This window comes from Chinchilla lanigera, unplaced genomic scaffold, assembly GCF_000276665.1.
Source record: "Chinchilla lanigera isolate Chin_1 unplaced genomic scaffold, ChiLan1.0 scaffold00051, whole genome shotgun sequence".
Classification (NCBI taxonomy): Eukaryota; Metazoa; Chordata; class Mammalia; order Rodentia; family Chinchillidae; genus Chinchilla; species Chinchilla lanigera.
In genome coordinates this window covers 2,759,079-2,783,668 of record NW_004955452.1, presented here as the reverse complement: position 1 = coordinate 2,783,668, position 24,590 = coordinate 2,759,079, and the positions used below count along the sequence as shown (strand labels likewise).

At 54.4% G+C, this 24,590-nt stretch overlaps 2 protein-coding genes across 3 annotated transcripts; both read right to left on the bottom strand.

Annotated features, from left to right (window-relative positions):
- Positions 1-11,973: 11,973 nt before the first annotated feature.
- On the bottom strand, positions 11,974-17,825 carry C1qb (complement component 1, q subcomponent, B chain). Of its 2 annotated transcripts, none has more exons than XM_005394745.2 (3): positions 17,718-17,825; positions 13,714-13,917; positions 11,974-12,701 (listed from the first exon to the last, which is right to left on the bottom strand). In XM_005394745.2, exons 2-3 carry the CDS (start codon positions 13,892-13,894, stop codon positions 12,127-12,129), a joined length of 756 nt encoding a protein of 251 aa, XP_005394802.1. In that variant the 5' UTR covers positions 13,895-13,917; positions 17,718-17,825; the 3' UTR covers positions 11,974-12,126. The 2 variants fall into 2 exon arrangements, with proteins under 2 accessions (XP_005394802.1, XP_013375148.1); XM_013519694.1 differs by lacking the exon at positions 17,718-17,825 and adding an exon at positions 14,760-14,784.
- A 3,321-nt stretch (positions 17,826-21,146) lies between these two features.
- C1qc (complement component 1, q subcomponent, C chain) lies at positions 21,147-24,590 on the bottom strand. The gene is made up of 3 exons (XM_005394744.2): positions 24,460-24,590; positions 24,076-24,257; positions 21,147-21,995 (listed from the first exon to the last, which is right to left on the bottom strand). The coding sequence occupies exons 2-3, from the start codon at positions 24,242-24,244 to the stop codon at positions 21,424-21,426; spliced, it is 741 nt and encodes a 246-aa protein (XP_005394801.2). The 5' UTR covers positions 24,245-24,257; positions 24,460-24,590; the 3' UTR covers positions 21,147-21,423.

Below are 24,590 nucleotides of genomic sequence, written 5' to 3'. Positions count from 1 at the left end.
AAGGTAAAGAAAGAGACAGAACCAGGGGCTGGGGATTTAGCTCAGCGGCAAAGCGCCTGCCTGGCAAGCACAAGGTCGTGAGTTCGGTTCCCGGTACCGGAGAAAAACCATAAAAAAAAAACAAAAGAAAGAGACAGAACCGGAACAAATAAATAAATAAGGCCCTGTAAAGTCGTCCTGCCTTGTCTGTGGAGGATTTGTTCCAAGACTCCAGGGGGTACCTGAAATAGAAGAAAGTCCCTAGCCCTAGATAGCCTGTATGTCCTCTCCTGCACCTACAAACCTACGCTAACGTTAGGCTTAGCAAGAGATTAACAACAATACCTGAAAAAGGGAAGAATGATAGCAATACATTTTAATAAAGTTTCTGGGATGTGGTCTCTCTCTGGAGTCAAGGCAAATACTCATATTTTTGGACCATGGTTGGCTGTGGGTACTGCAAGGACTAAAAATGAATCCCTAGATAAGGGGGGAGGATGACAGTAATATTAGTATATTGGTATTAATTAATGAAAAAGCAAAGGCATGTTTTAAATTGTGGAGGGATGTGTCTTCCCGAATCTTAGGGAAACCCTCTGCTTGGGCAGTGACTAGCGCCACCTGGTGGCAGTGTAACCTGAGAGGAACCACAGCAAAGGCCCGACCCGGTTTCTTTGAAAGGTCAATGTGTGACGCCCCACGCCAGGTGATCAAGACTTCCCAACACAGGGACCGCTGTTTTGAAAATGGCCCTCTGTGGACAGGAAGGAGATGAGGCGCCCACCTCCAGGTGGTGGGGTGCGCACTCCGAGGCATGGTGGCCCTGAGTACTGGGGTGGGTTGCCCTGTCCCACCTAGACTCTCAGCCGTTCCCTAGACGACCAACATTAGCATTTCTGAAACAGCTGGTGGGAGCCAGGGGTGGGGTGGGGTGTTGCTCCGCAAACACAGGCTGTATCCATGACCCCGACCTTCTAATCCCAGGGCTTAACTGACTTCATTAACTCCAGGGGGCTCCAGAGAGACCCCCCAACCCTTCTCTGACACACCGCACTCCTAAAAGTCCCATTCCTGGGGGCTGTGCAGGAAAACCTCCTGCTTGGAGACAGGGGACTGGAGGTGACAACCCTCGGACATTAACCCAGGGCTGACAGGCAAAGGGCAGGACTGGCCCCACCCCCTGCCTGCCCTGGGGGCAGTGAGGGAGAAAACTGGGTGAAAGCAGAGCATGCCGGGTAGCCTGGCCAGGAGCTGAACGGTCCAGCCTCCCACCCCCCACTGGGGTTGCCGTGGCAACCGAGTGGGGGAGGGAGGAGAGGAGAGACCACTCGCCCCTCAGACAATGGGAACCTATTCCAGGTCACCCTTGGCCTTATCCTGAGGGGCTAGGGGTGGTCAACGTCCTGGGTTCTTTGTATGCTGTGGCACTGGGGTTTTGGGGTGCAGTCCTCAGCTCAGGCCCGGTCTGGGGCGTCCCAAATGAAGCTTGCCGTCAAAATCCTCTCCCCCTTGGAAAATCCCTTGCTGAGCTCACGTATCTCCCAAGATGAAGTTCAGTTCATTTTCTGAGACCCCCTTCCCCGCTGATGAGCTTGACCTTATGCTGGGAGGGAGCAGTGGGCGCAGGGAGGAGGCTGCAGCCGCTTCGGGGATGCAGCGAATATTTTATGAGTAATTTAATATCTGGAGCAAGAACCACTGAGCAGAGAACCCCTCAGCTGCCTGGAGCAAGAAGCTGGTCTGGTCCTCATAATACAGTGGCAGGCACTGGGGGACGGACAGGGACAGACCAGGGGCCATTGGGAAGTTAACCCTTTGAGCTCCTGGGAGGGGCAGGGCTGTGGGCCTGCTGTACAGGTACTGGACATGGAGCCGGGCAGTTTGGATGGCTTGAGCAGTTCACACTTGGGAGGGATAGGGTGGCCTATGTGAACGCCCTTAGCTTTGAACCCTGAGGACCTGAGTTTGCCTCTTGCTAAATGTGTGGCCCTGGCCCAGTAAGTCAATCTCTGTGAGCCTCAGTTTCCTTATCTGTAAGATGGGGTGGTAATCATGATGGTGCCTACATCACAGGTCAGAATTCAGTGGTATCAATGCAAGGCCCTTCAGGTAGTGCCAGGGACATAGCAGGTGCTTATTAAAGACCTACCCTAGGATGTGACTGATGCCATGCGAGTACTCGACAGCCCTGCAAAGCCTACAGGCGGTCTTCTTGGGTGTCTCCCCACGCCCGGCTATGTCCTGGACCCTCTGCTCCAGCTTGGGATCAGGGCCCAATCAGCTTTGCCCCCGTTCCACACAAGCCAGTCACGTCCCCTCCTCCTGACAGTCACGCTAGCCCCACTCAGTGTTTCTGGGGGAGATGCTGTCTGTCCGGGGGGGCGTGGAAGGGTCCAGCCCTGGGTCAGGCTCCCAGCTCAGCCTTGTGACCACAGCCAGTGACTTTGTCTCTGGGCCTTTACTTCCTCCCCTGTGAAAGGTGAGTAACAAATCACCTTCCTTGTCGGCAATTAATGGCGAGCGAGGCTCTGTAGAGCTGTGAGCACAGGACTGGGTGGGCAGGAGGTGCTCACACAGCACTTTCCTTCTCCATTCCTCAAGAGAGAGCGTTGGTCCACGTCCCAGCTCTGCTGTGAGCCAGCTGCAAGGTCTTGGCCAAACTACTTACCCACCCACCCTGCACACCAGTTTCCATGCCTGTGAAATGGGCACAATGCTGGTGCCCGCCTCCTGGAGATTCGTGGAGCTCTGACACGGAGCATTTAGGGCAGGCCTGGAACCAGAGTCAGCATGCTGCTGCTACTGTGAAAAGAAATTTCAGTGCCTTCGCTGCCCCGCCGCACCCCTGCTCCTTCATCTAGGGCTTGGGCTGGAGCGCAGGGAGCTCACTGCCTGCTCTGGGCTTCTCTTTCAGCCTCCTGGAGGATACCAACAGCAGCCAGGGCCTCTCCTACCTGAGATTCTGTCCTTTCCTAATCCCAACCAGTTAATCCTCCCTTTCCCCACGGCCTAGTCCCGACCCTTGTCTCCCTTCCTGGAAGAACTCAATATGGCTGAGTGGAAAGGACCAGCGATCCTCTCCTCCAGTGTCTTTGTTTTATAGATTGGGAAACTGAGGCTGAAGAGGGGGAAGGTAGTTTCCAAAGCCACACAGAAAGAGGATGCTCGGGACAGGACCTGACCCTAGGCCTTGGACTCCAGATCCAGTGCTCCCTCTCTGTACTAGGCTATCTCTCTGGGCCTGGACACAACCGTACCCAATTCCCTCAATAAGGAGGTCTAGAGAGACAGAGGGGACCAGGACACAGACCTGTAGCCAAGGGCGGCCAGGGTTCAAACCCAGGCCCGGGAGCCCCAGAATCTGAGTGAGCTCTAGACCCCTGTCCACTACTGAGGGTCGCTGAGACATGGGCAGCTGAGTGTTTGGCCTCATCATTGTGTTCCAGAAGGAAGAGTCCAGGCTGGTTAAAGATGGACCCCCATTTTACAGATGAGGAAACTGAGGCCTAGAGAGGGGAGTCATTTACCTGGGTCCACACTGTGGGTCAGGGCCTCTGGCCTGGGGTTTGGGCCCCGCTCTCTGTCCCCACTAACTATACTTAGTATCATTTCCCTGAGGACTTCAACGTTTCCACCAGTGTGGATCCTGCCAAAAAGACATTCACAGAGCACCTTTGTGCTCGCCTCCTCAGCGTCCCTCTTGCTGTTTTCTTGGTTGCTGGAAGCTCTGTGTAAGGCACTGGTTTGACTATTTTACAAATACTAGGCTCAGCTTTTTTTTTTTTTCTTTTTAATTTTGAGACTGAGTTTGGCAATCGACTAGTCTGGCCTTGAACTTATGACCCTCCTGCCTCAGCTTACTGAGTAGTTGGGATTTCAGGCATGCACCGCCACACCCAGCATATTTGTTTTTAAAACATATTTTATTGCTCCCCATTTCATAGGCGAGGAAACAGAGAATCTGAGGGGAAAGCGACCCCAGGTCACACAATTACCTAGCCTGGTTGGGAGCGCCCTGGAAAACGGTTTTCTCATCTTTGTCCCAATCTTACCCTCACACCCGGAGCCCCTTCCCCCTCCTCGCAGGTCCCACACAGTTTCCTCCATCACAACGTGCTCTGAATGAGACATCAATGGTCTGCGCTGTAAAACGGAAGGAACAAAGACAGATGTTTTAGTTCTCCTTCCCTGGTAAGCAGCTGGGCCCAGGTCCCAGGGAGGCTGACATTTATGTGCTGCCTTTAGTCACATTAGCCAATGTATTCCAAACAAGGACTGCAGACACCTCGCTAACGCGGGCCCAGCTGTCTCTCCCGCGGATATTTGCACTCTCAGGCGCACCTGTCCCAAGAGGGGCTGACGCCGGAGCCCGCCCTGCGGTGCAGCCCTCCTGCCTGCCAAAATCCAGCAGACGCCTGAGGGCCCCGGACCCAGGCTGGAGAGAGGAAGGAAGCCTTGGCCCAAAGTACGCACGGTGCAGTGTTTCCAGTTTACCAAGGCTTTGCCAACATGCTGTGGCTCACCTAACCTTCATGACAACCAATAGCCTCATTTCACAGATAAGGATGCTAACTTTTCCTGAGGACCTACTATGTGTCCAGTATGGCGTGTGGTTCTTTATAACAGCCACTCTTTAGGGTGTGCCTGTTATGTGCCAGGTGCCTGCTTTGCCTGTGCTAGCTCCCTCACCAACATTAACCAAGATAGCCCCACGCTGTGGGTGAGGAAGCCAGAAGGTCAGAGTGAAAGCGACTGACTTGCCCGAGGTCACAGAGCTAGAAACTAGCAAAGCTGGCATGAACTTGCTGTAGCGTCCATCTGGAATGGCTCCCCAAAGGCCGGGTCCCTGGGGTGGTGTCACTGGGAGGAGGTGTGGCTTGTGGGAGGTCCTTCGGTCACTGGGGATTGCGGGACCCGGGTCTCTTCCTCTCCATTTGCAGCTTCCTGGCTTATGATATAAGCAGGTTTGTTCCATCACCACAGCCATCACCACGGCGCTCCTCACCGTTGCCAGCTGGCCCCCTTTCCAGATGCCCAAGCCAAAGCGGTGGGTCCACCCAGACATGGATGGGGACCCATGAAGCCGTGAGCTAAGATAAACCTTTTCCCTTCTAAGGTAATTATCATTCCAGCGACGGAGAGTGAGTGACCCGGGGCTCTTGTGAGCAGCCAGTTCGGGGATGTGCAGGATTCATGCGACACAGCCCTCGACACCTAGTGGTGGTCGGGACGCTGCACCTCCTTTCCTTCCTCCTGCTGGCCGGGCTCATCCACGTCCTCCCTTGCTTGCGGAGGGCTACAGATGTGACGAGACGGCGTAGACAGCGGGAAGCAGACCAGGAGAGGCGGGAGACAGCACAGAACCTAGGCGGAGGACCCAGGAAAGTGTGCTGTGCACAGATTTCCCCTTCAGGGTCATTCGCAGGCCTTGGTTCTCCACAGCATGGTTGGGAAACAAGCCTTAGTGTCCTTGTGTCGGAATGGGGGTGACAATGCCCACCTCGAGGGGAGGACTGAGGGTTAAGTGGGATGATGTCTGCATGATGGGCACATTCATGAGGCTTTGATAACCATCTCCCTGCCGAAGCCTTCTGGTGGCAATGGTCCCAGGGGCCAGTGAGCGTGACTGCACCCCCTTTCATTCCAGGCGGGACATAACCTTGACATTCCCTCCCTCTTGCCTATTTTTCTTACACTCTGCAGCTCTCCACTGAGTGTAGATTATGAATATACTCAGGGTGCACACAGGTTCCAAAACTGGAGGATGCTCGAGTCTCAGATTAAATGATGCAGTGTGAATATAACTTAGCCACATCCTCCCATCTACTTTTTTAATTTATATATTGCGGAGCTGGGGACTGAACTCAGGCAAGCGCTCTGCCACTGAGCTACACCCCCTTCCGTATACTTTGAATCATCTCTAGATTACTTAGAATGCAGTGTAAATGATATGTAAATAGTTATGTTCTGTTGCTTAGGGGACAATAACAAGGAAGAAGAATCCGGACAGGTTCAGTAGAGACATAACCATCGTGCAATTCACTACAGGGCTCTCGATCTAGGGTTGTCTGGATCCTAGAGTGCAGAACCCACAGATCTGCCTGCAGGCTCTGTACTCAGTAGCATAAGCAAGATTAGTCAGTCAATCAATTATGAGCTAGCACACCCAGGGGCTCCTATTCCTACATTCGATAAACATGGACCTTACATGGTCAGCTCCTGGCTCCCTTGGCTCCCTCCTGCATATTTGCCATGTCCTGGGCAGGTGAGGACTCTTTGATGAGGTAGGTATGATGCAGGATTTGGGTACTGCTTCCTCCCTGGTCGGTGACCCTGACGGAGCTCTCTTCCCTTCTCCTATGAGTGTCACCAGGCACCAAGTACCTCTACTTCTGAATCTATGGGCTTGTGTGAGCCTGAGGATCCACCTAATATGGGCGATCTCATCCAACCTCCTCGTTCAGAGAGGCCCAGTGACTCATCTGAGGTCACGCGGTCAGTCATGGTCGAAGGACAGCCTAGAACTGGGAGCCCTTGCTTTCCATCCAGGGAGCTCCCTGCTCTGCCAGGTCCCCACAGTGGGTCTCTCTCCCTGGGTGGGCCGGCTGGATTTCTTGAACAAACATCAGCCTTTTTCCTGCATCTGGCCAACAGGGTTGTCTAGGAGAATGCCTCCTGGCTATGTGCAAAAATAAACTCAGCTTGCAGCTTGCTCTGACAGGAGGGAGTGTGTTGCATGGGAGACAGAAGCTAAAGACAGGGCATCTGGTGTCCCATCAGCTGCAGGAGAGCGGAAAGCGAGGCCGTGGAGGAGAAACCGAGTGAGAGTGGCACTCCATGCCAGGAAAGGACGTCAGCCCTCAGTCTTTCCTTTGCTGCCCTTGAACTCCCTCAGCACCGCCATCAGACATAATCGCAATGACCGCCGCAGCAGCAATGCCAGGGTTAGTTAATCACCGAGCCTGCTGTCTACCAACCTTTGTGCTGCTCGCTGCCCACGAATGGAGAGTCCAGTTTCACAGGCGGTCACGAGGCTGCACCACTGCTCCTGGTCCAGCTACTGCACCATCCTGTCTCCCGGCAGCTTTTTAGGAAAGCAAATTTGCGGGTCCCCATCCCAGAACTACAGAATTAGAATCCACATTTTAGCAAGACCCCAGTGATTTGGGGACACACTAAAGTTGGAAGAGCTCTGCACAACTATAGCACCCCAATTCCAGCAACAGCTCACCACTGCGGGTGCAGCTAATACTAGCAGAGACTTCCTGGGTCCCGGAGCTTTTCATACAGAATCCCATTTGAGCTTCAACTTTTTGGGGTGGTGTGATTATTGCTCCAAAATGCCAGACAAGAAAATCATAGCTCAGAGAAGTTAGGTAATTAGCTTGAGAACACACAGCTTGTAAGTTATAGGGATAGGATTTGAACCCAGCCTCTTTGAGCTCATAGTCCTTCTAGCTCTTGCACCCCCCAGGCTTTCTTCTATTGCATCTCTTACCTTGTGTAGGTGGCTGTGGACCTGAAGTCTGTCTCCCTTTTCCGCACCCTCAGACAGCCACTGGCCTCTTGGGTCCAGCTTTTGAGTCCACTGGGTCAGGGCTGAGTTGGGGGTGCTTGCACTGACAGAAGTGCAGACTCCTAGTTTGCATCTCGTGCAATGCGAACCTCTGAGGCTGGGTCCAAGTTTCCAGGGGGTTGTATTGCCCATTGACACTGGAGGCCCCGTGTCTCTCTCAGATGGTGCAGGGCAGGGATTGCCACGTCCACTTCACAGCCAAATTCACTGAGCCCAGTGTGGTTTCCTGTCCGTGCCCCAGGGCTGACCATGGCGGACGAGCTCAGGAGCACTGGCTTGGCAGTTGGGCAGTTCTGGGCTCCTCTCCTCCAACCCTGCAGCCCTTCCTGGGTGTTCAGCAGGCAGCAGCTTCCAGCCTGTGGCCAATCTCGCCCTAATATCCATCTGTGTTTGGCCCTTGAGCTAAGAACGTTTTCCACACTTTTTCAATAAGTGAAAAAAAAAAAAGGAAAATATTCTGTGGGCAAGTGAAAAATATGTAAAAGTCAAATTCCCGTGTCCATGACGATGTATGGGAACATTGTCACTCTCATTTATTGGTATGGCTGTCCCTTGGTGTCCCAGGGAAGGACTGGTTCCAGGACCCTGCCCTTCAGGCCAAAATTTGTTTACATAGAAGCTATGCACATCCTTCTCTATACTTTAAACCATCTTCAGATTCCTTAAAATGTCTCATACAAGGTATATACCATGCAAATAGTTGCTGGATGGTATTATTTAGAGTACAGTGACAAGGAAAAATGTCTGTACACGCTCCATAGAAACACATTTTTTTCATATATTTTCCATCCTGTTGGAGTCAGGGTTTGCAAAAGAATAGATTTAATGCAGAACACATAATTTATAGGATTATTTGATAATATTCATACAAGAAGTCAAATGCAGAAGAGGGCAGGAGATCTGTCTACACACTAGAGACCCAAATAATCCAACTGAGGGCCTGGATCCTGTGGCAATGTCCTGCACGGAGTCCAGCTGAAGACCTAGAGCCCATCCAATGTCTCATGCAAGTCTGTGTCAAGGATCTGCACTGGGAAGGCCCAAAGGTCAGTGGTGGAAGCTAGAAAGTCTGCGCCAGTGGGATGAAGGATCTGTGCTAGCAGGCTGAGGGATCTCTGCTGGAGCCAGTAAGTGATGTTCAAAGTAAGGACCAGAGCTCCCTTGAAGAGAACCACAGCCATCCTCAGCGACAGTGAGGAAATGTGCTCCTCCGATGATGAGAACAGCTGAGTTCATATCAGAAAAATCAGTGTGACAAGCTTCTCCAGGAGAATCACCTTCCCTCTTGTTCTGCTTTTATGCTGTTGGCAACAATCCTCAGGTGGGCCTTCCACACCAGCACCGCACTGATTCAGTTCAGCTGGGCGTTCCAAGTTGACCATTAGCTAATCCACCACACACCCCCAGCTGGTTGAATCCCCAGACGCAGAAGAGTGGACAGGATGGTGGAGGGAGGGTGTGACTGTACATTGTTTATGGCTAGTTCATGCTCTAAGAAGAAGGCTGAGGCCAGGCGAGATGGTGCACATCTGCCATCCCACTATGGGGGAAGCTAAGGCAGGAGGGAGAGTTCAAGGCCAGCCTGGGCAACTTAGTAAGACCTGTCTCAAATAAGAACTAAAAGGAGCCTCATGAGGACATAGCTCAGTGGTAGAGTATCCCTGGGTTTGATCCCCAGTATAGGAAGAAAAGAATATGAAGGATAGGAAGAGGAAGAGGAAGAAGAGGAGGAGGAGGGATGGAAGGGAGGAGAAGGAAGAGGAAGAAGAATAGTTGGCATACTGATTCTATAGCTTGCAGAGCCCAGGATGTTTCCTATTTGGGTCTTGATAGACAGTGTTTGGTGGCCCTTGATCTAGAGTTGTAATTTTTAAGATTTGTTTTGTTTTGTTTGTTTGTTTGCTTGTTTGTTTTTGAAGTACTATGGTTGGATGCCACTGAACTATATTCCCAGCTCTTTTCATTTTGAGACAGGGTCTTGCTATGTTGCCCACATTGGCCTCAACTTGTACCCTCCTGCCTCAGCCTCCTGAGTAGCTGGGGTTATAGGTGTCTGCCACAAAGCTGCGTTTTGGGGTTTTTGTTCCTTTTTTGCAGTGCTGGGGATTGAACCCAGAACCTATGTGCATGTAGGTGAGTGCTGTAGCCCCTGGAGTGGTGATTCTCAGACATGCGAGGGCCTGTTAAACACAGGCTGCTTCCCCTGCCCAGATTTCCTGCTTCGGCAGGTCTGGGGTGGGGCAGAGAGTCTGTGCTCTAACAGTTTCACGGGTGACACTGTTGCAGGGACCACACTGGAGAGCATAGGCTTCAAAGCTGACCCTCAGCCCCACCCTGGAAGTTCACAGCCCACCCAGAAAGTGGGAAGGGCTGCCCAAGGGGAGAGAAAGGAGAAGCTCCCAGGTCCCACCTGACCCCCCGGCCTCTCCCAGGCCAACCTTCTCCTGGAGTCTACTCCCCCCTGGTGGCAGCGAGCCCAGAGCTGGTCTGCCACGTTCAGCCCTGACAGTGCAGGGCTTCCCAGGAAAACACACTCAAAGTCTTTGAAGTTTCCAATCCGTTTATTTCCGGAGTTCATTTCTAGGAATTTAACCTAAGAATGGAGGATACGTGCCAGGACCTCTGCGCCACATTATTTATAAGGGGATATGAAACGGGAGAGCAGGGCCAGGCGCTTGGCTGTAGACACGCAGCTGGGAAGCAGCCTACACAGGATTTGAATGTGGGTCTGTGTGACTCAAGAGCCGGTATCCCACGTGCCAAGCATGGCCCCTCAGAGCACTTCCTGTTTGCTGTAATGTAGCACCCAGGTGCCCACCTTTGACCTGGAGTCTATGCCTACCTGTGTGACATCGGGCAAGACACTTAACTGCTCTGTGCCTCTGCGCTCGAATCTGTGACAGGGCAACACGATCGCGATGGTTATGTGCATTGGCGCGAAGCCCGCGGAGCCCAGCGCCACGTGAGCTGTGTTCATTATCGCTTAGCAAACCCCCACCCTCCTTCTTCTTTGCCCTGTTCCCTCCCTTCTTCTTCTGAAGCGGTTCAAGCATGAGGGGCCCCTGGGAAGGCCTGCTGGGCAGGAGCAAGCGGGTGAAAGTGGAGAAGCCAGGATTTGGCCCTGGAGTCCAGAAGTGGCAAATGCAGAAAGAATCTGCTGCTCCGAGAGCCCGGACCATAAACATACAAATTAAACATAGTGGATCTAAATCCCAGACCCCTGTGTGGCACCCCTCCCTGTCCAGTAGGAGGAGGGCGATGGCTCCTAAAGTGCAGTCCCAAAGCAGCACCACAGGGAGCTCATTCTGACACTCACTAAAGGTGGAGAGCCGCTCGGCTTGCCCGTCCACCCCAGGGCTCCTTGGGACCATGAGCAAGGAAAGACTTGCCAGGGAGCTGTGTCATGGGATCAGAGACTTATCAAGGGGCTTTCTGTGCATCTCAGGCTCTGAGTGGTCGCAGAGATGAGCAGGGTCAGGAGCTGCCGCCGGGCTGGGGAGAGGGGAGGGGAGCAAGTGAAAATCCAGATGCAGCCGCGCAGACTGAGACCTGAGCGAGTGAGAAATGGGTTTGGAGGCGGTCGGAGGAGAGAGTGCTGGGGTGATGCGGATCCGGGGAGGAGGTGTGGTCTGAATGAGGTGTTAAAGGCTGCTTGGCTGGGCAGGGTGGAAGGCTTCGAGGAAGGGCAATGGGGAAGGAAGCCACTGCAGGGAGGGGGGGCTTGCTGGGAGGCAGAAGGGTGGAGTGAGGCCGAAGGCTGGGTTCTTGGGCTGGGACCCTACGGCCAGGAGGCAGTGGGAGCTGCTCAAGGTTTCTGAGCAGAGGGGTGCATTTGTTCTAACTGGATGACTGAGCGCTGGACTGGGAAGACAGTGAGAGAAAGGGCATGTGGGAAAAACCAAGGGGAAGGCTGCTGTTCCCAGGTCCTTTGGAGCAGGACCCCTTGATCTTTTGGTGAGATAATAGGAAACGCCAAGTGCCAAGTCCCGGTGGGGGTTGGCCCAGGCATTTTGCCTTCAAAGAGGTCATCTGTGGGCAGATCTGCCTGAGAATCCCAGCTCTCCTGTGGGATTGTAGACAATCCCTTCATTCCTCAGGTCCTCTGTTTACCCCTCTGTAAACTGAGTGGAGAGCAACCTGTCTCCAAGGAGGAATGTAAAGATTAAGGAGAATAGGAAAAGAGTCTCACTGAGGCTGGGAGCACAGTAAGAGTCCCTGTCCCTGCCTTCCACTGTATAACTGTCCCAGAGCAGGACACAGACCCTCCGACCTTCCAGTCACCCCCAGTTAGATGGGATTTCTACATCCAGAGGTCATTCATTCATTTATTCATTCATTCATTGTTTAGTCATTCATTAAATTCCTGAGCACCTACTGTGTGTCAGGTGCTGGGACCCAGAGTTGAACTAGACACTATCTTTTGGCTTCCAAGAGTTTATTGATTCATTCATCACTCAGCATCCACAGAGCTCTCATCTGTGCTTGGCCAAGCAGGGGGGAAAGTGGGCGTGGCCAGCCGGGGAGGCTTTGGGTGGCTGTGAAGGGATGTGACCATGACTCAGCCTGGCAGGTCACACATCCACATCTGGGAAGAGGAGGAAACCTGAGAAGATGCTGTTGGCCCCCTCCATGCCCAGCAGGGAGCTCTGGGCGGTGGCCTCTAGGTAGACCATCTCCTGCTTCTCCAGCTTGAGGACCACACCGCCTGTGGCGACCTGGAAGGTGTTTCGGACATAGTCGCAGAAGGCGACCACTTTCTTCGGGTGCTCCCGGCCCCGGATGAGGTTCACGCACAGGTTCCCGCGCGAGCTGGCGTGGTAGGTGAAGTAGTAGAGACCCGCCACTGGGCACGTGAACTTGCCGTTGCGAGGCTCATAGCTGTTGTTCACATTGATGATCACTTTGTCGAAGCGGATGGCTTGCCTTTGTCTTATGGGAGTGCTGAGGGTCTTCAAGGCAGAGAAGGCCACTTTCTGTGTGGCCTTGTAGTCTCCTGATTCACCCTTGGGACCAGGGATTCCAGGGATCCCAGGGAGACCTCTAGGGCCAATAGGGCCCTTGGGGCCGACTTTTCCTGGATTCCCGGGAATCCCTGGGTCACCCTTCTCGCCAAACTCACCGTGGTCTCCAGCTAGCCCTGGGGACCCTGGAAAAACAGAGGCAAGAGAGATAAGCAAACCAGAAGCCACTGAAGCCCAAAGAAAGAGCCTGGGATGGGACACCGGGCAGGTCCCTGCTTCTGTCTGGGTCTCTGATTCCCCCTGTAAAAATGTGGAGGTGTCAAAAAGGGCTTCTGGGTCTCCTTCCAGCCCAGCTTTCTAAGCCTGGAATATGCTTGTGGTATGGGGATGGATGCTCGTGGGGAGGGAAGTGGGTATCCCCCTGGGGTGCCCATTCAGTTTAAGCCTAGATCAGGCATGATGAGTTATAGCACGTGTGCCACTCCTTCCACTCCTTGCCCAAGGCAGACATCCTTAATCAACTGCAGCACACATTCTAGCTGCATCTAGAGCCCTCTCACTCTACCACTCCACATTTGGAGCCACATCCTCTTGGTTTAGCCTGAGGCAAGAGAAAACCTCTTTTCTGGTAGACCAGCAGAGGACAGCGGCTGGGACTGTAGGTTCTGGAGGCAGCAGGTGTGCATCTAGCTGTGTCAGGTGTGGAGTTCCTCTCTGTAAAATGAAGGTACTTTGTGGGATTGTGAGGATTATATGCGATTATGTGAGGAGGGATCAGCACAGAGGGCTGCTCCCAAATTGGAGGTTAAATGAATGAATAAACACTGTTTTACAGAGGGTTTTGCCTACTGGGGAGTCTCATTGGAACCCCACCTCAATCCCATAAAAGTCATCCAGGAAGGTGAAGCCACCTACTGAGGAAGTAAAGACAAGCTTAGGACTATGGGACCACAGTGGTGGTCTGTCTGTACCTGTCTGAACCTGTGGTCGGTTCTAGGCCTCAACTCACTGGACTAACTTGAGGAAGTCAGTAGCCTTTCTGGACATCAGTTTTTCTGTCTGTAAAATGGGAACCAGAATCCCCTCTTGGAAAAGTTAATAGATTAGCAAGTGCTTTTGCAGTCTCTAAGGCAGTGACTTGGGAGGTTCAAGGTGCCAGGGGTCTTGGCCTGTGGCACTAGTGTGTCCCTACGTTACCTTTCTCTCCTTTTGTTCCTGGGGTTCCGGGTTGGCCATCAGAGCCGGGTATCCCAGGAATGCCTGGGATGCCAGGGATGGCTGTGTGTCCAGCGCAGCTGCTCTGGGCCCAGGAGACATGGAGCAGAGCTAAGAGCAGCAGAAGGAGCAGCACTGAGACATCGCCCCATGGAGTCTTCATTGCCACGTTATCTCAGCTGCGTCCTGCAGGGGGAGATATTAGGATTAGCACTTTGGGGACTATCATTCATTCATTCATTCATTAATCTATCCTTTTGTTTGTCCATCCATCCATCCATCCACCCATTCATCCATCTACTCATCCATCCACTCATTCGTCTATTCATCCATCCATCATCTATCTATCATCCATCCATCATCCATCCATCATCCATCCATCACTCATCCATTATCCATCCATCCATCCATCCATCCATTCCATGTTCAATGATCATCATTTATCCACCAGACCCTGAACTAGGCTCTGGGGATACAGTGATAAACAGGACAGATGTGGTCCCTGAGCCCCTAATGGGGAAACGTGATAAACAGGTCCTACAAGTAAATAGAGATAGTTACAGACTGTGACTCTGGCCAAAAGAGAAACGTGCCCTGAAGGACAGTGGCTGCGCTGGGGGTGGGAGGTGGCTAGTTTTGTGAGGGAAGCACCCTGCCCAAGGAAGCTCCTCTCCTCAGGGCACAAGTGATGTCTCGGCTGAGACCTGAAAGTTTGGAAAGGGCAAGGACAGAAATGTTCCAGGAGGAAAGCAAGCTGGGAAGGTCCTGAGGTAGCAGTTGGGACACCGAGACTTAACAGGGACCAAAGTGACAGGAGGGGAGACTGCATGACCATGGGGCTGCTGTGAGTGCTGGATTTCATTCCACCAATTTTCATTCCCCAGAGCCTCCTTGTCCAGGCATGGTGATGCTGTGGGCCACTGCGGTTATTTCCGTGCTGAAGGGGACGCTGAGGTTCAGGGAGGTGGAGTCCCTTGCTCGGGGTCCCACAGGAAGGAATGGAGCCAGTGTCCCTGCCAGCAGCATACAGGCCAGCTCTGTTCCTTGGGAGCAGCTTGCTGCTGTTGCCGTTGCTGCTGTCGTCATCGTCGTCGTCATCCTCCTCCCTTCCTTCCCCTCCTTCTCCTTCTTCAAATTCCAGCAACATTCCTATCATAACATTAAATTAACTAGGTAAACTTTGTTGTGGCAACATGCACCATGGTTCGCCATGGTGTGCAGCCATCGTGTCTGGCTAGTTCTCAAACATTTTTTTCAGAGCGAAGCCCCAGCTGTGAGGCAGTTCCCCTACTCTCTCCCATCCCTGGCCCCTGGCCATCACTCAGCTGCTTTGTCTCTGGGGACTTAATCTAGTCCGCGTGTTTCATAGAACTGGAATCATACTGCACTTGACCTTTTGTGTCTGACTTCTTTCATGTAGTGGCCTTTTTTAAAAGTTCGTCTGTGTTATAGCTTGTGTCTTCTCTTTTTAGGACAGAATAATATTCCACTGCGTGGATGCACTGCAAGGTGTTTATCCATTCTTTTTTTTTTTTTCCTGTACCAGGAAGCGAACTCATGACCTCGCGCTTGCCAGGCAGGTGCTGTGTCGCTGAGCTAAATCCCCAGCCCCCGTTTATCTATTCTTTCATGGGGAGTTTCCACCTCCCAGCCCTCATGACTAGTGATGCGGGGACCATTCCCATGCAGTTATTTGCGCTCCCGTTTTTAATTCTTTGGGGTGTATATCTAGAAGTAGAATGATCAGTCTTATGCAATCCTATGTTTAACTCTGAACAACCTTCAGGCTGTTCTAAGCAAAGGCTCTTCCTTCCATAGCTTGCCCTGTTTCAGTACCTGTGAGGGCAGCCCATTTTGCCTTCACTTTCAGCTCCCCCATTCTTCAAGCCTTGTGTCAAAGCCTTTTCCTCCACGAAGCCCCCGTGCATTGGCTGAACTGTTTTCTGTTCTTAAAATATGAGTTTGAGTGGGTTCTGCCCCCTGGCGGGTAACTTTGGGGATCCAGGTGGGACCACGGCTGGGGAAGTCCTGAGGCTCCACACTGTCATTTAGGCTCTGTGTTGCTGCTACTGCTGTGTGACTCTCCTCGCACCCAAAAGCATGTTGTGATGCATTGCCCATTATGCAGATGAAGAAACTGAGGCTCAAAAACTAGAAAGCGACCTCTCCAGCGTCATCCAGTGAGCTAGTCGACAGCGGGGATCTGGCCAGACCTCTGTGCTTCGTGCTGACTGTACTGACCTCCCTGGGAGCAGAAAATCTGCTGGCAACTGGCTCTTGGGCTGTCAGTCAAATCCTAATCGTCCATTGCTCAGCCCTCTCTGCACGGAGCTCCAAGGACGGGCGATTGTAAAGGCGAGCGCGACGGCTTAGGCTCTGTTGTGCTCCGCTGAGCGGCTGGCTCGGGGCTCGACCCTGCTTATCTCCGAGGAAGCATCAGTTCTCACTCTCACCGGAGGGTTTGCAAAATGACAAGTTAGCAGCTCTACTAAGTTGGGCACTTGGCAGGGGCCAGGCTCAGGGCCAAAGGCTTTAAACACCCTTAGCTCATTCAGTTGGCTTCTCACAACAGCCCTTGGAGGAAGTACCCTTGCTTTCTCATTGACAGATGAGGAAACTGGGGCTCAGAAAGGGCAAGAAGCTGATGCAGGTCACACCACTTCTATGTGGCTTGGGTTCAGTCCAAGTCCACTGGATCAGTGATAAGAGGTCACTGTTCCTGGCAGTTCAGAAATGGGTTTTGGGCACAGACACCCTGATGGATGGAAGGATGATTGCATGGGGGTTGCTAAGAAGGGTGGTGGGCACACATCAGGGGCGGGGAAGGTTGCTAGGCAGCAAAACTGTCACTGGGTGGTGACAGGACTTTTATGTTGAAAGCAATGCTGCTAGGATTCAAGTCAGCCTCTGCTGCCTCTTAGCCAAGGGCCTCAGGAAAGTCACTTCTCACTGGCCACAGTTTACCCATCTGTAAAATGGGTGTAATGCTAATCACACCATCATCAGTTATAGCTTACAACAGAGCCTGGCATGTTGGAAAAGCTTAAGGAATCTTTGCTATTTTATTGCCATCCCATTCATCCAAGAATTGCTGAGTTTTGCAGCAGGAAGGAAGACCATCGGAGGAGAGGAAGGGGTCTGGTCCCTTCGGGAGACAGGCTGTCTCTGGCAGGGGAGACCCAGGGTGGAGAGCTCCTTCCAACTGGGGAGAGGGCAGGGTCGGGGCAGGACTCAGCCTTCTTGGGAAAGAAGAAAAGGGCTGGGTAGGAAGATCCCCTCTCTAGCCCAGGGGCCACCAAGTCTCAGACCTGGGGGATGACCGAAAACTCACCTGGCTGGACAATCTGCTTCTGCCAGCCTATATGCCTGCGCTGTCTGTCTCCTTCCAGCCCTTCCGGTCCCTTCACACCCACTTGGAACTTAGCCAACTTGACCTTGACCTCCCCATCCACTGCCCCCTGGCTATATGACCTTAAGCTCTCCGATCCTCTGTGGCAAGGTTAATTTCTGCTGCCAGGGTCCCAGGAGTATTAAATGAGATAGTGCGAGAAGGAATGAGGGCCCTCAGGCAGCAAGCACCCTCCTCTGCCTCCAACAAACGTCCCTGAGTTTGTGCAGGACTAACTGAGCACTAATTCTGACTCCACCTGCAAATCAAGACATTTTCTGATGCTGGGGAATCTCGGGGCTGGGTAGGGGGGACATGGGTGTTCATCCCACCTCTGCCTCTGCTCCAGACCTGTCTGCAGCCAGGAACTGCACCCTGAAATGCTCTGTTCTCCCCAGAGGGGCCTAGGGCTCAGAAAGTTCAGACGTCTTGCCGGAGATGACCAGCTCATAAAAGACAGGGGCTGGACAGAGCTCCTGTGGGACCTGGAGGGCCTTCTGCTGGAGGCTCCCATCGTAGGCTGATCCCACACCCTCTGGGCCCTGGGTAGCCTCCTACTCTCAGGCACATTCCACCATATCATGCCCCCCCCACTCACCTGGGAACCCGGCGTCCTGTGATGCCTGGCAGTGCTGGGACCAAGGGCCAGGAGCCGCTGCTACCCGTCTACAGCAGAACATTCATTCCCCAGAGGCAGGAAGGGCTTTCCCTTGGCGGTCCCCTCCCGTGGACCCAGCAGGCTGCACCCCCTCCCTGTCACCCCATCGCCCCCCAATTCTGCTGTCTTCAGGCAGTTTCAGGTCCCATTTCTGCCCCGGGACGAAGGTTACAGTAAAAGGGGTGGCGAGTGGCTGGCTTTGTTTCGCCAACTCAGCAGCTGGGAGGGGAACAGGCTGTCCCCGGGGATGTCCACAGCTGACCGCTCGCCTGCCAGGCCCTCTGAGCTCGTGACCTTCCATGAGGACAGGGTGGTCCCCAATGGATGACACAGCGGCCACTTGGTCCCTGAGTGCTGGATTTAGAGCCAGAGAGCCTGATCAGATCCTGGCTCTGCTACTTACCGCTAAATGTTCTCATCCAAGGAGCCCAAGGAAGGCCCCGTTTCCTCCACTATCTGATGGGTCCATAACTGTACCTGCTCTGCAGACCGCACAGGCCGCTGGGAGGATAATGGGTGGATAATGGAGGAGACAGAGTCTGCGAGGTAGACCGCGAAGCACCGTGCATATGGTAATTGTTGCTGTCACTTTCGTCCCAGGCTGTCTCTTGCTGGACTCTTCTGCTCCTTCCGGTCCTGCACCTCTGCTCTTTTCCTGTTCTCTGAAAATAATCAAATAATGCACTGAAATGTGCTTATTATTTATTTATGCAGCTCCCTCCACTTCCAGCAAGATATGGAGCTGGTGCTAATAATGGTTACAGGCAGGCGCCTGTTGCTCGTGATCCTAAAATGACACCATGTTAGGGCTGGAGAGGGGAGTGGAGGTCGTCCGGCAAACCCCTCATTTTATGTGCAGGGAAACGGGCCTATAGGGCTAAGCCATCAGTTGGCAAATATTCCTGCTTTGCCTGGATGTGCCGGGACTGGAGAGTGAGCCCCGCCGCAGCCAGCTGTGGGTCCTGACCCCACGGAGGAGCCTCGCTTCTGGGGAACACTGGCGTCGAATGACACGAGGCGTCTTGCTCCTGTCACAGAGAAATGTCACAGAGAAGCAGTGACTTCTGAGCGCAGCCCATGTAGGGGCGGGGGAGACGCAGGACTTGCGGCTGGGCACCCTGGGCCCCAGGGTGTGATTGTGTCTGAGGTTGTGTGACAACGCTCAGGCGGCAAGCGCAGGAGCTCGAGGAGGCCTCTGTGTTGGACAAGGGAACGGTGGGCTTGCAGACGCCAGTGGGTGGAAAGTAAGCGTGCACTGCGGTGGCTGATAGGGAAGGAAAGGATGAGGGTGACACAACCCAAAGGTCTCAGGGCTCAGCAGCTGCACAGCCAGAAGGATCGGGCCGGGGCGAGGAGGAGCCGGCAGCGGGTTCTAAAGGCAGCTGGGGAGCTGAGAGGTTGCAGATCCAGGCGCACATGGTAGGGCACCAAGGGCCACCTGCGCCTGGACCTCTGATTCCTGCTGGCTGACGGCAGTGGGGGAAGGTCAACTTGAACTTGGGGTAGAAGCAGCGACGCTGAGAAAAGAAATCAGCAGAGCAGGGGTGTAAGAGCTTGGGCTTTGGACTCAACCACTGCTATGGTTGAGAGAGGCTCTGCCTCTGTCTAAACACGCAGCCTCAGGCCCATAAGCTGACCTCAGTTTCCTCTATCCCCTCCCCCTCTCCCTCCCCCAGCCCAGCAGGCCCTGAGAGCAGCGTTTCCCGAGGCCGTCTCCTGACACAGAGAGAGCAACAAGGAAACAATTATGGAAAATAAAAATGGCACAAAACTTGTTGTTTCCAAAGCATAGGTTTCTGTTCTGACACCTTGGCCTACATAAATGGTATATTGATTTTTTAAACAAAAGAGAAATGAGAAAAAAGATGTACCACTTGCGGCATTGCCTGGCGGACCACTAAGTGGTTGACAGCGGGGACAGTGTGATGCAGCGCCTGGTGACCCGGGCTGGGCCCCACAGAGGCACCCAGGCTCAGTGAGCTAGACCGGGTTCAGGGCCCCTGCCCCCAGCCCTGTGTGTGCATGTGTGTGTGTGTGTGTGTGTGTGCATGTGTGTGTGGGCACGTGTGTGTGTCCCTTTCATCTAACACGTCTTGAGGTCTTACTATGTGTTGGGCGTGCAGCAAAGGGACCAGGGCTCAGCACTGCTCACAGCCCCCCAGGGAGGCCGGAGAGCCATTCAGCGGCCCGCAGGCATCTGATCCCCTGCAGCCCTCCCACGCTCCCTGCCCTGCCTTCTCCAGACTGCCGCAATATGGCATGGGGCTTGCACATCTTCTTCTGTTCATCTGTTTTGTTTTAAGTAAGTCTATAGGTTCCTTTTATTCACCACCGGACTGGAGGACGTGGGCAGGAAAGAGTCAGGCATGCGTGGTCCAGGTCTGTAGAGGATGCTGTGGGCACCCAGGGGGAAATCAAGGGTGGCTGCATGGAGGAGGTGTCTTGGTGAAGCGTCTGGTGGTGGACGGGTGTCAACCAGGTAGGTAAAAGAGTTGTGTCGGTGGGCTGGGGCTCCATAGGATGAGGGGACAGCATGGATGAAGGCGTGGAGGTTGGAGCGGACAAGGGTGGAAGCAGAGCTCACATGAGCCATGGCTCTTACGGCCACTTTGCTGAGATTCCCCCCAGCACTGCCTCCCTCTATAGGCCTAGACCTGCATGATGCTGCCCCAGACGGTTACACATCTGACCTCTCCGATCCTCAAGAACGGCAGCTGGGCCCCACCTTGGTCAGCTCACGGGCCAACCTGGTGGCTCGTAGGCAGCGGCAACGGCAGGTGATATCTCGGGGCCGAGAGCCTGTCAGTTATTCCAGGTGAGCCAGACAGTTGAGGGGCAGATGTGCCCTCCCCCACCCACTCAGAGCCATCTGGGAGCCTGATCACGAACCCGAAGGAGTTAATCTGTTTGAAGCACTTGGCACAGCACCTTCATTGTAGGTGCTCAGTAAACGTTAAGTACGGCAAATTTTAAACTCGCTCCTTTACGCTCTGCGCCAGCATTTACTTACCTACTGAGGCAGTCGCTGGTACCCTCCTTCCTTCAGCACAGCCCTGCACACCTCCTCTGCGCCTGCCCTGCGCATACTGAGCCCAAACGCCTGGCGAGCCCGCTGCTCCGGAAACTCCACCTGCCTTTGGGAATTCAGGCGCACTCCTCTCTACCTGTGAGCCTGGGTGCCTTTTCCCCCTTGGGGACCTCTGGGGAGGCTGTCACCCCCCACTGAGCACCTCTCTCCGCCAGGCCAGATGAGCATCACCACCAGCACCAAGATGCCCTGATTCCAGAGCAACAGATGACCCACAGCAGATTCAAAGCTGAACGTACCAAACTCAAGGCATCAGCAGTGAGGAATCCGGACCATGCATATGTATTGAACTAGCTATTTATTCATATATCTTCCCGCCTCTTTCCGAACTTGAGAAAAATGAATAATAGTCCCAGAAGTGTTCGGTTAAGCGTCACAGGGACGGTGCAACAGTGACTGACTCCAGAAGGAGCGCAGAGCAGGGAGAGGACTTGAGGGGCAAGAAGTCAGGGTGGGCTTCCTGGAGGAGGAGTCCATCAGGTGGGGAGAAGGGCTGAGCGAGGGTGTGGGAAGCCGAGGGAGGCGGGGCAGCCCTGGGGCTGCAGCAGGCTGCCCACCCTAGTCAGGGAAGAGCAGGAAGCCCGAGAAGACGCTGTCGGAGCCCTGGGTGCCCACCATGCCATTGTAGTCATTGACGGCCAGCCACACCTGCTCCCCCTCCCGGAGCTGCACTAGCGCGCCGCCCGAGGTGACCTGCTTGCTGCCCTGCTTGCTGCCCTGCGACATGTGCTCGCAGAACGTGGTCACCCTGACGCCGCTGCGGTACAGCTGCACGCACAGGTTGTCGGTCATCGAGGTGTGGTAGACGAAGTAGTAGAGGCCGGGCACTTTGCAGGTGAACTTGCCTGTAGCCCTATCATAATCCTCCTGTGGGTTGGTGATGACTGCGTTAAACCTGACGAGGCCGTTGGCTGCCGGATGTTGTTCTGTCTGCCGAGTGACTGTGAACACCGACTGGTGCTTCTGCTTGTATCTGCCCCCATCACCTGGCAGCCCGGGGGGGCCCCCGATCCCTGGGCTTCCTGGCATCCCAGGGGCTCCCATGGGGCCATTTTTCCCAGGATGGCCAGGCGTGCCGGGATCTCCCTTCTGCCCCTTGGGCCCTCGGGTCCCGGGGATGGCTGGGATTCCTGGGGAGAGAGCAGGCAGGGCGGAAGTGGGGTGGGGGCTGGGAAGGGCCTGGGTGTCCAGCAGAATCTGGCCTCTGCAGTCCCCATCTGGACTGTCCACCTGGGGATGGGTTCTGCTTCCAGGCCTGCCTTGGGAGCCCTGCCCTCTGACCCAGCCTAAGGCACTTTGCTGCCTTGTGCCTCAGTTTCCGCATCTGTGATGAAGAGGGCAGGACTGGACAGCACCCAGAGGTGTCAGAGCTCACAAGATCTCAGAGAACATCAGCCAGGGACGGCTGAGGCCAGATCCTTCTGTTTAACCCACACAGCATTTTTCAATTTTTAAAGCCAAACATTAGAAAATTCAGGACTCACTTACCTGAAAGTGTAGGCTCTTGGGTTTGCAAGTTTGTTTGTCCAGATGGTGCTGGGGATTTTCTTGACCAAAATCAGCAGACTGATGAGGGGCCAGTCTCCCCTCAAGCCTGGGAAGCTCTAGCTTCAGGCTTGGGCCACTGGCATCAGCCCCTTCGAGAACTTTTGCTTGATTTTGGGCTTTATACTTTTTCAATGTCTTATTTTAAAGCAATTCTATAATTGTGGGGTGGAGGGGGACAGAGAGGGTCAGGTCCCTTCACCTGTTCTCCGCACTGTCAGATCTTGCAGAACTAAAGTACAAGAGCTAAACTACGAACCTGAGATTCACAGAGTCCACAGAGCTTACTCAGATTTGGCAAGGGGTGTGTGTGTGTGTGTGTGTGTGTTTCTAACACAAGCTTATCACATGTGTAGATTTGTGTAACCACACCATCTCTGTGATCAAGATCAGACGTTTTGTGTTCTTTTGCTCAGGATCCTCTTACAACCTTCGGGTCCTGCACACCTTTGCACACCTGTGACAGCCCTAGCCTATGGTAGCGTCTGTCCAGGAGCGGCTGCGTGGGCCTAAGCAGAAGCCCCCCTCCCACCCCCATGCGGTGCAGATTCCTCCAGTTGCCCCAGTTCACCTCAGTCCACCTCCGCCCTTGGGACCACTGTCCTGGTTCAACTTCCCTGAGGTCACAGATGAGGAAGCTGAGGCCAGACACTGGCCCAAAGCCACCCAGCTGGGACGAGGTGGAGGTAATATTCAGATTGGGCCAAATCCTAGTCAGAGCGTACGACTCTGCTGCAGCCCTGACAGCTGCACCTCTGGGATAGTCCGTCCTCCTTCTCCAAGCCCCTCCCATCTTTGACTTCGACTCCAGTCTCCTCTTTCAGGTTGCTCCCCTGCCCCCACAACCCCCGCAGCTCATTGGCCTCATGGCTCCTGTCTGCCTCTGCCCTGCACGGGGCTGGATGACTGCAGAGTCCTTCTACAGCTTAGGGGTTAAGTGTGTGGGTCAGGATCCAGAAGCCTGGGTTTTGGACTATGTCAGCCTCAACACAGCGCCCTCCATCCTCAGCCCCTAACCCGCCATGGGAGCTCTCCTGGGACCCCTGCAGGACACTCTGCTTCCAAGTCCCTTCCCTAACCCTCAACCCCTGGGGAGAGAGCTGGACCCAGACTCTGCAAGACAGTGACACCTGTGCCCTTCACCTGGACAGTGGAGGCCAGGCGCTCAGCACCACCACAGTCACACACATTTCATCCTCACGGCACCCCTGAGACAGGCCCTGGGATGTCCCCATTTCACAGATGGGGAAACTGAGGCACTTCAAGGTTAGTGGCTTGTGGGAGTTCTTATGAGGGCAGTGGTGGGGCCAGGGCTGACTCTGGTCAACATGTGCTGGGTACATCTATGTCATAGTGTCAGCAGGGCGCTTGCCCAGAGGTTGGAACACAATAGTTACAGGAAGCTTTAGAGTTGGCTTTCCCTGAGCTGCCTCCTGGGAGCCTCTGGCCACCTGCTGGGACCTGGGCTCCCACGCTGCCCCGGTGACAGTGACAGAGGAAGGAAGGGGTGCAGCAGCTCAGGTCGGCTGGGGAGGCTCTGAGGACAGAGGTGCCAGCCCCACACCGAGAGGGGGACTCTGCACTTCCTGCCTCTGAATCGCTGTCTTCTGACCCACAGATGGACACTCGGGCCCTCGCCATCCCCACCCTCGGCCACAGACTCACCTGGCTCACCCTTGGGCCCCTGCAGCCCATCGTGACCGTCCTTGCCAGGTGTCCCCGGCAGGCCTGGTATCCCTGGGATCCCGTAGCAGCCTGGGCTGGTCTGGCCCCTGAGGGGCACCGCCAGCAGGAGCAGCAGCAGGTGGAGCCCAAGGGGGAGCCCCACATCCATCCTGGGGAGGGAGCTGGGGGCAGAGTGTGCAGTTAACCCCCAGTCCCTCCCTGTTTCCCTCCCCACCACCCCGTCCTGGCCTCCTCACAGCCCCTGGACCCCACTTCCTGCAGCCTTGGCCCCTGCGAGGGTGGGTGGTAGTCCTTGCCGCAGTTCAGGAAGGGGGCAGGCAGAAATTGCCCCTTTCCCACACCTGGGCAGAGTCCCGGCCTCACCTGGGTATGGGGGCTTCTGTCTTGGTGGCCGCAATGTCCTCGGCTCTGCGTCCCCTGTCCCGGCAGGAGGACACCGTGTCAGAGTGGACAGAGTGAGGCTTTCCCGGAGCGGGGCTGGGCACCCCTCCCCC

What these genes read in the sequence shown, in the direction of transcription:
- C1qb (XM_005394745.2), bottom strand. Translation starts at nt 13,894, where the DNA reads ATGAAGACTCCATGGGGCGATGTCTCAGTGCTGCTCCTTCTGCTGCTC. An exon ending in AGGAACAAAAGGAGAGAAAG is followed by an intron (nt 12,702 to 13,713) that starts GTAACGTAGGGA and finishes CTGTTTTTCCAG; the next exon opens with GGTCCCCAGGGCTAGCTGGA.
- C1qc (XM_005394744.2), bottom strand. Translation starts at nt 24,244, where the DNA reads ATGGATGTGGGGCTCCCCCTTGGGCTCCACCTGCTGCTGCTCCTGCTG. An exon ending in GGGGCCCAAGGGTGAGCCAG is followed by an intron (nt 21,996 to 24,075) that starts GTGAGTCTGTGG and finishes CTCTCTCCCCAG; the next exon opens with GAATCCCAGCCATCCCCGGG.